This window comes from Gossypium raimondii, chromosome 4, assembly GCF_025698545.1.
Source record: "Gossypium raimondii isolate GPD5lz chromosome 4, ASM2569854v1, whole genome shotgun sequence".
NCBI classification, from domain to species: Eukaryota; Viridiplantae; Streptophyta; class Magnoliopsida; order Malvales; family Malvaceae; genus Gossypium; species Gossypium raimondii.
Genome location: NC_068568.1, coordinates 50,223,424 through 50,237,750, shown reverse-complemented (window position 1 = coordinate 50,237,750; position 14,327 = coordinate 50,223,424). Strand labels below are relative to the sequence as shown.

The window sequence follows — 14,327 nt, the reverse complement described above, 5'->3', positions numbered from 1 at the left end:
TCTGCATGTAAATATTACGTACTAATATTCTTATACAACGTTATTTTATACATATTCAATGTTTATATTAAATTATTTCATTATACATACATACCTATATAATATTCTATAGACTACAAGTTTTATATTTTTCTTATTTTCTCTCTCTCTATATATATATACACACATTATTTCTTTCAAATTCTTTATTTTTTATTTCTACTTATCCCAACATTTGACACCTACTATATCATATATATAATGTTATTTATTTTGGTTATTTCAATTTCTAGTATATTATTTATTTTAAATTTTTGTACGTATACTTTATTGATTTACAATTCCCATTTCTTTCATGTCATTTGTTTTAGCTATTTCAAAACTCGTACATTTGGTTCGTATTTGCATTAATTGACTCGTTTTTTTATTAGTTTTTGAATGTAGATAGTGATATTAGCATGATGTACAATAGAGATTATTGTTGTTATGTTTGTTTGCTTGTATTTATTGATTATTCATTATTCCTTAGTGTATGCTTTAATTTACGATACAATCGTTTTTTTATTCATTCAAAAGATTTAAATATCAAAATTATTTTATACATGTCTTTCAAAATAACGCAACACTTGGAATTTGGAATATCCTCGAAAAGATTGTGTCCTAACTTACTGGATTCCAATCTTTCTCGAGATTTAAGAAACCGAATATCCCTTTTAATTAAAACATAAATAAAAAGCTCATTCTCGAGAATTCAATATGTGGTGTCCTAACGCATTGGATATGACATATTGTTCTCTCGAGACGAGGATCTTTTCTAATAAATGAAAATAAAGGCAATATTCGATATTTAGGAATTTTGTGAAACCGAGTCCTAACTTACTGGGTTTTGATTTTCTCATTTGACCCAAATAGTCGGATATCCTTCTCAAATGCATAGATTTTAAAAGTCAAAAGATAAATTTAATTTCAAGGATTTAAAATATTGCACTCTAACTTATTGAGTGTGACGATTTATTCCCTTGAAATAAATAAATCTCATCGTCCAATTCATTTTACTCAAAAGGATCGTATTTTAAAATCTTTTCAAAGTTTCGACATTAAGACATTAATTAATCAATTCGGTAACAATTTTGGACGTCACGAGGGTGCTAACCCTTCCTCGTGCGTAATAGACTCCCGAACCTGTTTTCTCAAAATTCGCAGACCTAAAATTATGTTTAAGGTGATCCGATCACACCTCAATAAAAGATCGGTGGCGACTCCATTTTTAAAAGTCGATCCCGTTTTTTCAAATTTAAAAATTGTTTCGACAGATACCAAAGACAATTTATCGATATATGGTAAAACGTATCGATACTTTTTCTAATTGACTGAAAACATAATGTCAAATTGGTATCGATTTTAGAATGGGTATCGATATTTTGAAAACTATCGATACTTACTTTTTGGCCTGAAATAATACTGACTTGTTTAAAAACAATTTTAACATGATTGAAAATGTTTTAACTCAATTGAAACAGTTTTAACTTGATTTTATCATTTTTCCAATTTTGTTCAACTTTAATTTTTATTCAAAAACACTTTAATTTGTTATATCAAAACATATTATCAAATAAAACTTGGTTTAACAAAGAGAATGACTCCCAAAAGATAGAGACATAGATGTGACTTGTATTATTCACTTGTGATGTTCACAATGTGACATACCTTGATCTTGAGTGGATGATGGACTATGTATGTGTGACTCGTATACTTTGATGTAAGTAAAAGCTCGAGTTTAAATAGATAAGGAATTGAAAGTTGGTGCAATTGTTGTACAACTTCTACAATATGTAGCATTATTCACAATAGTAGAATTCATATCCCAACTAATGGATAAATGATATATTCTCATCGATATTACATGATAGATGAAAAGTAAACATGGTCACGGATTTTTTGTCATTGTGATAAATGACTTAATTATTATTTGATAGTAATTGACTTTTTATGAAGGAAGATGTAATCATTACCATGAGATAAAATAGAATAACATTGGAAGAACAAATTTATCAATGATATCTCATTAGGGTAACACGCTGATGAGAAGTTCATTGGACGAGCACTGATTAAGTAGCTTTCTTAATGGTATGTAACAGGGGAGAGCTCAATCACGATTCTATTGTGGAATGACTTCATGATTATATAAGTTTATAATTAATAGGTGAAAAGTTGGAACTCAATTATAAATTATTTGAACCCTAATTACATATCTCCAATCAGTCCCTCTGCTAGCTCATTGAAACCATAAATGAATTGAATGTAGAACCAAGTGAACATAATTAAAATGATGAAGTTAGAGAAATGGGTCACATTCACAGATGAGTGTGTTTTCTCATTGAGTATAAAAATGACTTGAGAATTAATTTAAGTTTTAGAATTATTATTTAATTTATTAAATAATTGAAGTTCAAAAATGGAATTAAAGTAATCAGTCATTATGAATTTATTGAATATGAAGATTAAATGTATTTCCTCATTGATTTTTACGGTAAAGTTGTAATGACTTTAATGTAATTAGAATTGGGTTAGATTAAATTATAAATTGTTGAATTAAAAGTTCAAAAGCATATATAATTGGACAAAATACAAGAGAGACCCAAATCCCTAATCATAATAAGGGACAACATCCTAGTATTATTTACTAGAGTGTGTCGTTCTCCCACTCTACATAGAGTAAAATACTATTTTCTATTAAATAAATATTATTTGTGTTTACTAATTCAACTAGGATTCTCCTATCTCTACATGTAAATAGATAACACTAGTAGAGATATTTATAAGAGTTTTAATGAAGTTTCAAATATTGCTATTTTGTCAAAAGTAGTGATAATTTATTTTCTAAGAATAAATTCTATTTTCTTGAATTATAATTTAATCGTTTCTATTGAGAGAGAATTACTTTCCTACCGAAAGTAATAAATTGTTACTGGTTCTGTGTTTGGTTTATGATTATTTGAGCCCGCACTTGAAGCAATTTGTGGTACAAGAATAGCAGAGAAGGTCGTTCGGTTGAAAGCCAAGAACGTCTAGGATCCGTCTCGCTCAAAGCATAGGTACTTTTTAGGAAAAGTTTATTACCATAAATATCGCAAACCGACTTGGTTTTTAAAATTTTAATTTTCAACTATGACTGAAAATTATTATTTTTTAAATCAAAATTTTCCAACAATGTAAACATCGAAACAAAATTTCTAAAATTATAATATAGATCGCCTCATGACATATAGGCCCCTGTCTCAAGACATCATGATGAAAATTTATAAGAGTTTTGAATTGAGTTCTAAGCTCGTATCTAACCTCATTTAAGCATTAAATGATTATCTTGTGATTGAAATATGTTTATATGATCTAAATATATGGAATGTTATGTATGTTTAATATAAGTTGCACCGGCAATGAATATAACATTTCATATTCAAATCTAACGATCAAGTCAGGTGTGGAGTGTCATAAACCCATCACGACTCAACTAGTTGTTTCTCCCCATCAAGACAGATGTTTAATGGTACCTACACAAAGGCATATAGATCTTCATGGTTGACTGAAAGAAGAAAATAAATCTTTTCATACTAAAAAACCTTACTAAGATTAGGGGTGAGTTCGTTTTGATTCAATTGAGTTTTCTAGATTTTTCGAAATATTTTGGTTCAGTTCTTTTTATAAATATTCCTAAAAAAAGTATTTTTCATGTAAATAAAGAAAATCAATAACTCTTATACAATATCTTTTTGAAAAATATTTTATACAAAAATTTGAAGTTATTTTCACTATTTTAATATTGAAATTATTATAAATGACATAAAATTAGAATTCTGTTTGGTTCGATTTGCTTCGGTTCGGATAATCACGATTGCTTAATTTATATTTCAAAAAGTGTCAAAACACCTCGATTCAGATTGGTTTCTGATTTTTTTTACTCAACCTTGACCAAGATCTCTTCAAAACCTGTTATCATTCTTTAAAGCCTTTTGAACGACCTTGTACAACTCTCAATACCATCATGTGAACCATCAATAATTTTTATAACCTCGTTGTGTATCAACAAATACTTATAATTTAAGAACTCAATTAAAACATTATTTATAGTTCAAAACTCAATTAAAAATTTTAAAATTTAAAAACTAAGTTAAAATTTTTAGAGATAAAACATCATTTAATCCCTAAATTTGGCAATTTTCACAACTCAATCACTGAACTTTTTTGGGTCCCAATTTTGATCATTGTCATAAATACACTAAAAATATGCCACGTCATCATTTAAAATTTAGAATTTTTATAAAATTTATAAAAAAGATGTGACACAATTATAAAGTGTCGAGATCAAAATTAAAAAATTTACTAAATTTAGGTATTAATATGAAAAAAATTACCAAAGAGTAAATGTTGCATTATTTTTTATGGTAGTCGGCAACCATAAATCTTTCAAAAACAAATAAATAAATATACCAAAAAATGTGAGACCAATAAATATAACAAAAAGTTCAAAACTGACCTCTCCTAATACAACTTCGTGCTACCCAACCATAATGAGGTTGGCCTCCTAGTAGATGGACTCATAAAGGAGCCTGCATTTTCCTCCCTACCAAGCAAGGGGTATTTAAAATATTTTTTTAATAATTTTAGGGTAAACTATAAAAATAGTCACTTTTGTTTGTCTCAGATTATATTTTAGTCATTTATGTTTGAAATATTACGTTTTAGTCACTTACGTTTTCTTTTTGTTACGAAGTGGTCACTCTACCATTAAGCTCTATTACCTCCCTAAAAGCGGTCCTACATGGTAGTCCAAATGAGTTTTAAATGCCAACTTAGATGTCCTACGTGGTTGTCCAAATTAAATTTAATTAATTAAAAAATTATTTTCATCCCAGCAACTGGACATCCAAATTGACATTTAAAACCCATTTGGACTGCGCCGTATGATTGCTATTAGGGAGGTAACAGAGCTTAACGGTAGAGTGACTACTTCGTAACAGAACGATAACGTAAGTACTAAAACGTAACATTTCAAACATAAGTGACTAAAATGTAATCTCAGACAAACAAAAGTGACTATTTTTATTGTTTACCCATAATTTCATTATAAGTTCCGATCATTTTTTTTTCTGATGCAATGCTTGGAACTATCTATAGTCCATTCCCAACCTATAAATAGAAAGATGATGTGCTTCAGCGTACTTAAATCTATGTCATCCTGCATTGATAACAATGTTTATGCCAATTAAGCTAAAACTCAATCTACTTTTTAAAGTAGTTATATGTCGGTATAAATTTATTGCAAAGTTGTAAATAAAACTATCTACTTTTATATTTAATTTAATTTTTATGAATATAATAACTTAATTAATTTAAAATGTACCTTTAGAATGTTGTTTTAATAAAATCTCTTTAATTCCATCAAAGTACTTGAAATCTAAAATAAATGAAGTTTTTAATGATCTCATTAATCCATGATCGGTACAAAATGGGTTAATTGTTTTTAGCACCATAAAATCGATTTGTAACTCAATTAATTCAACTCCTATCTTGAATTAGTATCTCGATGGCTCTAATTTTATTATAAAAACATTAATTTTGATTAATGAAAGAATTTTTAGATCCCATCAAATTAAGCAAGCAAGTAATGAAATTTAAAAATAGAATTAATTTTAGTACCTCAACTTTAGAAATATGAATTTGAGCACAATTGATATTGCCAAATATTATAAAAAATTAAAAACAGAAAGGAAAAATAAAAATAAAATAAAGAGAAATAAATAATGTACAAGATAAAATGAAATAAAAAGTTAAAATTTTATTTTTAAAAAGTTTATATGACACGATAGAATTTTTTAAGGGATATAATTTTTTGTAAAATAAGTTCAACTTGAAAACAATTATTTAGACAGATCTTCCAAGGGAAAAAAATGGCAAGATGGGATGAGTTAAGCCTTAAAAATTAGCAGTAATTAAAAATAAGGAAATTATATCGCATGCTACTTTAAAATAGCATCGTTACTATTTTGGTCATTTCAAAAAAAAAATTTAGTCACTCTAATAATTAAGATAATTGCTCAATTTGGTCATTATCGTTAAAATTCCATTAATCCACTAATGGATTGTTGATGTTCCATTTTGTTTACTTTTGACTTGTTGAGTATGACTCTTATTTCATCAAATTTGAGAAATAATTTTTCAGTTAAACTCTATTTATTTGTTTCAATCAAACTCGATTAATCTAGATTATTTTATTATTATTTGACCTATGAATTTAGCCTATAAATACACCCATTAGAGATTAGAACTCATAACACATTTAGAGAATTTTGTGTTTACGTTTTGAGGGTTCTTTATTTTCAGGGTTTAGTTTTTATCTCCATCTTTTGTATTCTTTGTTTTTTTTGCCATTATAGTAAAATTATTTTTTCCTGTGATTTTTATCCTATTTAGAGAGATTTTTCACGTTAAATTTGTGTGTTTAATTTCTCAAATTATTCTATTATTTTTACTTGTTAATTGCTTAATTGGGTTGATCCCCAACATGACTAAAGTTAGGGACCTTTTTGTAATTAGTCAAAAATAAAATTTTTTTTGAGTATTTGCAACGTAAGACTAAAGCTTGTAAATTTTCTTTTGTTTGTTGTTTTCTAGGAAAAGTAGCAAATAAAAACGAGGATAATTTTGATTTATTTGTTTGACTTATAGTTTTACAATGAGTATTATGTTCATAGTGTTTATTTGTACATAATGGTTTCTGGTTAGATTTGGCTATATGCTTCTCAAATATCACTAACAATTTCTTCAAGATCTGATCTTACCATGATACGTTTTTCCTTTCCTTTTCTTTACGAAAACTTTATTTTTCCTTTAATTCTGAAATTTTCTTTATGTGTTTTGGGTGTTCAACTTTACTGATAAAAACAATGATTCTCCTAGTTTATTTTTAATTCGATATAAATAATTCTTATATTTTACATTAATAATGAATGAATGATCTTGAGGGTACTCAAGAAAATTTTAAGATTTTCTTTAAAGGGATTTTTGAGTGTTTTCTTTTATTTTTCCTTTGCATGTTTTCTTTAAAAATGTTAAAGAGAAAACAAATTAGTGATAAGGTTATACAAGTAAGAAACTAGAAGAAGTATTTTGAAGAAGTCAAACAATCAAGCCAAAACTATCATCATTTTCTTGTATGACTTTTCCAAAATACAAACAACAAGATGGAAAATAGAAAACTATTAATCTTTAGTCTTATATAGCAAATAAATCCAAAAATATTTTGAACTAATTATAAAAAATGTGTAATTTTAGTCAAAATAAAAATAAAATAAAATTAAGTCAACAACCTATTAACGGATTAACTGAATTTTTAATGATAGGCACCAATTCAAATAATTAGTTATAATGGATTAACTGAATTGTTGTTATGTAGGAAGATAAGAATTTGAGTAGTTAAAATGTATTATCTTTTATTTAAGGGCTAGAAAGAGAGTATTAATAATTCTAGAAATTATATAAAAAATAAATATAAATAAAAATATTAAAAAATAATAATCTTAATAAAAATAACAAACTAACAATTAAAATTCCAACCGCCACTTTAGATTTCCCTCATTTAACACAACTAACGCGGGCAGTTTGGTCAAGCAGGAAAAGACAAAAGAAGAAGCAGACAAAATCCGTGGCAATTCTCGTAATAACATACCTAATCCAATGTCAAGTTATAAGAGGTGATTCAGTAATAAATCGAAACGCGTTGTCTTTTTTATTAATAATTTTATGATTTCAGGTGATGAGGTAGAAGCTAGGGATTAGGGAGGGGGCTTAGAGGTGGAAGAACTCAGGTACCTTCTCTTTCTTTTTATGCTGCTGATTCATACGCTGCTGCTTCTTTTCTCTCTCTTGAGATAAACCAGATTTAATAGGCTCTAGAAGATTCGTCGGTGACTCTTCCCGGTCGGTCACCGAATCGTGATCGCTGGAGACGAGTTTGAGTGTTTCTTTATCTTTGTTTGTTAGCGTAAGAGGAAAGTGTGCGTGTTTGGATTGATAAGAGGAAAAGAGAAAATGAATGGGAATAGCAATGGATTTGGGAGTGCCGGTGCGGTGGCGGCGACTGAGTTTGTAAGGAGACATCATCGACATGAGACTGGAGAGAATCAGTGTAGTTCTGCCGTCGTCAAGCGGATCAAAGCTCCTGTTCCTCTCGTAACTCTCTTTCCCGTTGATTACGTTTTTTTTTTTTGTGGTTTTTCCTTTCAACTCATCTTTCTCAAGAAAATTCTCTTCTGACTTCTCACTCATAGGCATCGCTATTTCGTTCTCTTTTCTTTCCGACTGTCTTTGCGATTTTGATTTATTACGAAGATATGTTCTTCTTTTATGGCCTTCTTGATTAGTGATTTCTTTTTAATCTTTATTTTTGCATGTTTTCCGAGTGATATGTATACGTATTTCAATGTTCGATTTTTGTTCTCTTGAAGAAGTTAATCTTGATCTGTGATGATTTTCTGTTAGTTCTTTGAATCTTGATTGGTTTGATTGAATTTATTTATTCATGGAAACAGAAGAAAGAAGATTGAATCTAATTTTCTACATTTTCTGTACTGGTTTACATAAACTTCCTTAACTCTTACTCACTGCATTGATGTTGAGATGAAGAATCTCTTGTATGGGTTGATTTGTTGAGTTAAATAAGATTATTTTTAAATACGACAATCAAAGATTTATCTCTCGCGATCGAAACAGATATCATGTTGCTTAGTTTAAATGCGAAGGAGCTACTCAAATATTAGATTAAGTCGTTTGTTTCTTTGATATTTTGAGTATCAATAAATCCTAAATTTGAGATTTATATTATTAATTCCTTTTATTTGTTAACAAAATCAGTCTCTTCACTATTCTCTGAAACTGTTTGAACAAATTTGTTGTGTTTCTTTGATTGGGTTGTTTAAAGGTATTTGTAGGATAAATACGTTTCCACTGTATAGTTGCTTTGTTTAGGAACCATGAGGTTAAGATTTAATTGAATGAAATTCAATTTATATTCCAGATTGTTGCATTTCTTACCAATGGGAATGCCGCAAGGCATATGCTGGAACCTTTTCTTTTATCTTTTTCTTTTCACCCTTTTCTTTCTCCATTTTGCACATATCAAATGAATGGTTAGTAATTTAGAGGTGTTCTGTACTGGAGGAAGAATATGACAGAAAGGGGGGAAGATAGATAGCTTATAGTAGTTATATTCAGATCATGTAGAAACAATGGGTTCCTCACTAGCTTGATTCTTATATTTTTGTGAATTTGTAATCTTCTACCCTGATTGAATCTGAATTTTGTATTGCTTTTTTTCCTTTTATAGGTTTGGTCTCTGGTGAGGCGATTTGACCAACCTCAAAAGTATAAACCCTTTGTCAGCCGGTGTGTTGCACAAGGAAACCTTGAAATTGGGAGTCTTAGAGAAGTTGATGTCAAGTCAGGGCTACCGGCTACTACAAGCACCGAAAGACTCGAACTCCTTGATGATGATGAGCATATCCTCAGCATCCGGATTATTGGTGGGGATCATAGACTTAAGGTAGGGATTTCTTTTCTTTTTCCTGATTTAACCTTTTTATCCTGTTTTTATTTTTATTTTTTACGATTCATCCTCCATGATGATTGTAAGATTCGTCAAGGTTCATAAAAATATGCATGTTCGAATATTCAACAAGGAAGCTTTTTATTGTGAAAATCTGGTAAAAGAACAATGTGAACGTCTGATCAACGGGTTAGTTGCAGCAAAAACTGGTGGTGAATTATCTTTTGAAGAGCTTTAGTTCATTAGTGGCTAGTCAAGGTTGAAGTTTCAATTTTAAGCTTACCATGGTGAAATGAAGATTTGGGGTGTGTCTTATTCTTTGAACTTTTTCTTCTTTTTAAATCCAGAACTACTCGTCAATCATCTCACTCCATCCAGAGATCATAGATGGCAGACCTGGGACTCTAGTCATTGAATCCTTTGTGGTGGATGTGCCCGAGGGAAACACAAAGGATGAGACATGCTACTTTGTTGAAGCTTTGATCAAGTGCAATCTCAAATCTCTTGCAGATGTTTCAGAAGGGCTAGCAGTGCAGGACCGGACAGAACCCATTGATCTTTGAAAGTCAGGGAGCTGACAGTTGTAAGGTGGTGGCCATAGTTGCCATGGATGAAGCTTCGGGGCTTTCGTATCTTCGGAGGCTTGAGAGATGGACTGGCAATTGTTGGTCTTCCATCTTCTAGATACATTCACACTGCATTCCATCCATTTGTTATTGTTCTCTCCTTTGATTTTAACATTATGTGCTGGATTCCCTGTCTCTACTTGATCAAAAACCACAAATATTATAAAAGTTTCTTCAGTCGAACAAAAAGGGGAGTGGTTGCTGTTCAGCAGAACCAAATTTTTGTTAATTTGGGTATATAATGGATCGTCTTTATTGGAGTTCAAAAGAGTTGGCTTTGGGGGTTTTGTCATGAGGGTTATAGCTTTTAGTTGCAGATTTGGTCGAAGTTTAGTGGAAAATGCTATCGATACAGGCTAGTTTATTTGCTTCCTGCAGGCATTCCCGTTGAAAGGAGAAAAAGGTTAAGTCATAAATGGCGTAAGATCACTCTCTTTAATGCTGTCCCTGCATCTCGGCTTTAGGGTGAAGAGAGGCGATCAACTAGACATACGGAGCTCGTAAGTTATTTGGATTCGGTTTTACAAGAATTGAATTGGCTGCGTCCATTTTTATTTTTGATAGGGCTAAGGAATGAAAGCCCCAAGGTACCAATCGAAAAGGTGACTATACAACAACCAAACACATAGACTTAGTAGCAATACTGACCAAACTAAGCGCCCGTTTTGCTAGCAGGTTTGCATCTTTATTATTGTTGACTTTGGAAACATCCTCCAGTCGCATTCATCTTTCTTGAATGGCGTTGTTGCTGTTGCACTGTACAATTAAATTGCAAGTCGATCTCGGGAGAATGCTTGAAAAAGAACACAACACAAATCCATTTCCATCGCATTGAACTTTATGGATCCTTTGGGAGGGGCAGATTCTCTTTACGTGCCCATGGAGCCTTTTTGAACCAAAATAGGCTTAGGTTTTCATAAATGTATCAACCGTTCCATCACCAAGCGAGCCTTAAGTGTTGCCCCTGATCCACCACCTTACGGTTAAAAATACATTCATTTCTTTGTGACCAGACTCTCATAAAATATCATTCACCACACCTCAAACTAAGCATTGACAACAACATTGGGTAAGTTAACCTACCATGCGAAACGCCATTACTGCCACACGGGCACAATCACATCACAAGCAAAAAGTAAATGAAAAAATAAACTCATCTGATTTATTGCAAAACGGACAGGAAGTGTTGTTGTCAATATTGATGCCTCACTTGACTAGCTTCATCTTAATAGGGATGCGCTCTTCGAGGAGTTGCCAAGTAAAAACAATGAATTTGGGAGGTGGAAGACCACGCCACACCTTCCGTATACTCTGTGCATAGTTAATGCAGGAACATATATTGAGTTTGCTAACTACTATGGCCCAAACTGAAGCGTTGAATCTAGAGCTTTGAAAGCCTAATGACCGCAAGATGAGAAGACTTTTGAAGAAGAAACAAAAGATGGCCAAAATTCAAAGTTGTTAAAAGCCCAAGATTCATTCATCAAATTCAAATTAAAGTTTGTACAGACTCACAAGTCGGACATGTGCGAAAGATTTGGAAGTCTAGTTTTCATCAAAACAAATAATGTGACTTCAAGAATTTTCTACAAAGAGTTATGATTGTTTTATTGAAAACTATTTAAGAGGATTGAATCTGAACAAGTTAATAAATAAACTCTTTTGTTCAATGCTTTGTGTTAATTTGTCATGTAATTTGTGAACCTATGCTTGGGGGATGTCTCAAGTGGCCTATATAAGATTAACGGTGTAAATGAAAAGGTGATATGAGAATTTGAGTAAAAATTTGTTCTTTTTTGTAAATTTCCTTTATTTTCTTGTTCTTGGTGGATCAACAACAATTAAACAACCTTATATAGTTTCTATTAGTATGAGGTATTTAAAAGTGGTGATATTTTGTATCTTTTAATTTTTAAATCACGGTGGTGAGTGAGACCTTGTCACTTTAAGTTAAGGTTTCTAGAACGTGACCGTTTGTAAAATAAATCTTCCCTAATCAAATCATGCTAATTGAGTCTATTATTAGATTCTTTAGTATCCAGATTTGATTCCCTATAAATTGATACCAAAGCCTCGTTTAAAGACGTAGTGGAACCTAATAATGAAAGATTGATTCATGATCTTGATATGGATGAACTATTGTATGAGGAGGTTGAGACCAATTCTGTTGAAATGGTTAAGATGAATTCAATGATTCTACTTCAACTACCAACAGCTGAAGGGGAAGACAATATCGATGAAGCAACTTGAAGAGTTCCTATTACACTACAAAAATCTGACTCGACAATTCATTCGAATCTGGAATATCACATTGATCATCGTAACAATCTGTTCAATCTTTCTTCCAATTATTACACATAAAAACATAAATTTTAAACAACTATATGACATTATAAATGTACTTGTAAAAATAAAATCATTTCAAAATATTCAACTGAATAATCAATTAGTTTCAAAATAGAACCAAAGTAACTGAATCAACCAATTAACATATCCTAAGTACATGTCAAACTATATTGTTTCAAGGGTCTTTACAAATTTAAGGAAATATGCAAAGACTTTTAGATTATGCTGCAACTGACCACAAACTCTTTGGTCCAATTATGACTTGCGCACGGAATTAAAAACCTAAACGCTAAGCTTTTCACATCTCAGTGCTGATCTCCTTATTCTAACTTTACCAAATATTAAAGTTAATTAAAAACATTAAAAATCTCATTATGTAATGACTCATTTCTCGCTGGTGTCGAAAAAGTTAATTTTGGGTCATATTTCTTAAACCGAGTCATTCTAGAAAGTTTAACCAAAAGGGGTTCTGAGAGTGAGTACGGTGATGGTTAGAGATTATTAGGGGGTAATTAGTCTCTAATTAGAATTTAGGTGAGATTAATTTAACAGAATTATTAATTGAGATTTAGGGACTAAATTGTATAGTTAGTAAAATTAAAGGGGTCAAAGTGGAATTATTAGAAAATATGATTTTGAACTAAATAAGTCCTTATGTGGTAATTTTATGATTTTGAACTAAATAAGTCCTTATGTGGTAATTTTTCCAAGGATGTTATAAAACCTTCCATCTTTTATTAATATTGCAAATTCTATAATCAATAAATTCCAAACATGTTTTGGAATTTTAAATTCTCCTAATAATTTTTTTAATTCTTAAACAATGACTGTTTGTCTTAATCCTATTTTTGAAGGATTAAGCTAAATGATGCAGTTCTAAATACTAAAAACATTCAGTGGACACTTTTAAAAAAAACAATGAACCTGGAAATGGTGAAATTCATAATTGGAGCTGTGACGTCTTCTGCTGTTAAAGGACGGGGCTCTAGGTTCAAAAGCGGCCAAATTCGTAGCGGGAAGAGACTGAATCGAATAATTAAAGATCGTGGGCAACGTTTTAAAGTTGCTGAAAATTCAAAGGTTCCTCTAACGGATTCGATGAATATAATAGCTGAACTAATTAGAGCTCGATTGAGCACGAAAGTCCGACCAGTGATTGGGAGCACAAAATGAGAGCTTATGGATAAAACCATGAGCCTCAAGCAGTAAGGTATGGTTTTATCTCTCATACTTTCCTTATAAATTTAAAATTTTTTCTTGAAATTGTCAAGGTTGTGTCAGTGTTAAATTCTCGCGGATTTTTCGGGAATATAACAAGGAACATAATCCAGATATTATAATTCTACTTGAAACAAGGGTCAGTGGTGATAAGGCAGATAGAATTATTGCGAAGCTAGGATTTTAACATTCCCATCAAATGGAGGCAATATGTTTTTCTAGTGGTATTTGGGTTGGTTGAAAGGATTTAGTCTAAGTAGAAACAATGTGTAATCATCCTCAATTTATCTTGGCACAAGTCTTCAAAGGTACTATTTGATAGTCCTTTCTCATTGCTTTCGTTTATGGGAGTCCTGATAGATGAAAAAGGAAGAGCCTCTGGGAAGATCTCAAAAAAGTCATTCCAAATACTTCTATTCCATTGCTCGGGATTGGTGATTTTAATGCCACACGGTCTCCTAATGAAAATAGAGGAGGTCAACAGAGATGCTTGTTGTTTGGTAATTTCCTTGAAGAAGTTGATTTACATTATTTGGGGTTTAAGTGTCTTAATTTTA

General features: G+C 30.8%; 1 protein-coding gene across 2 annotated transcripts; it reads left to right on the top strand.

The window, feature by feature from the left end:
• Positions 1–7,701: 7,701 nt before the first annotated feature.
• Positions 7,702–10,474, top strand: LOC105780255 (abscisic acid receptor PYL8). Of its 2 annotated transcripts, XM_012604475.2 has the most exons (4): positions 7,702–7,844; positions 8,020–8,208; positions 9,362–9,577; positions 9,928–10,474. In XM_012604475.2, exons 2-4 carry the CDS (start codon positions 8,068–8,070, stop codon positions 10,141–10,143), a joined length of 573 nt encoding a protein of 190 aa, XP_012459929.1. In that variant the 5' UTR covers positions 7,702–7,844; positions 8,020–8,067; the 3' UTR covers positions 10,144–10,474. The 2 variants fall into 2 exon arrangements, with proteins under 2 accessions (XP_012459929.1, XP_012459928.1); XM_012604474.2 differs by having other exon boundaries at positions 7,778–8,208.
• Positions 10,475–14,327: the final 3,853 nt, after the last annotated feature.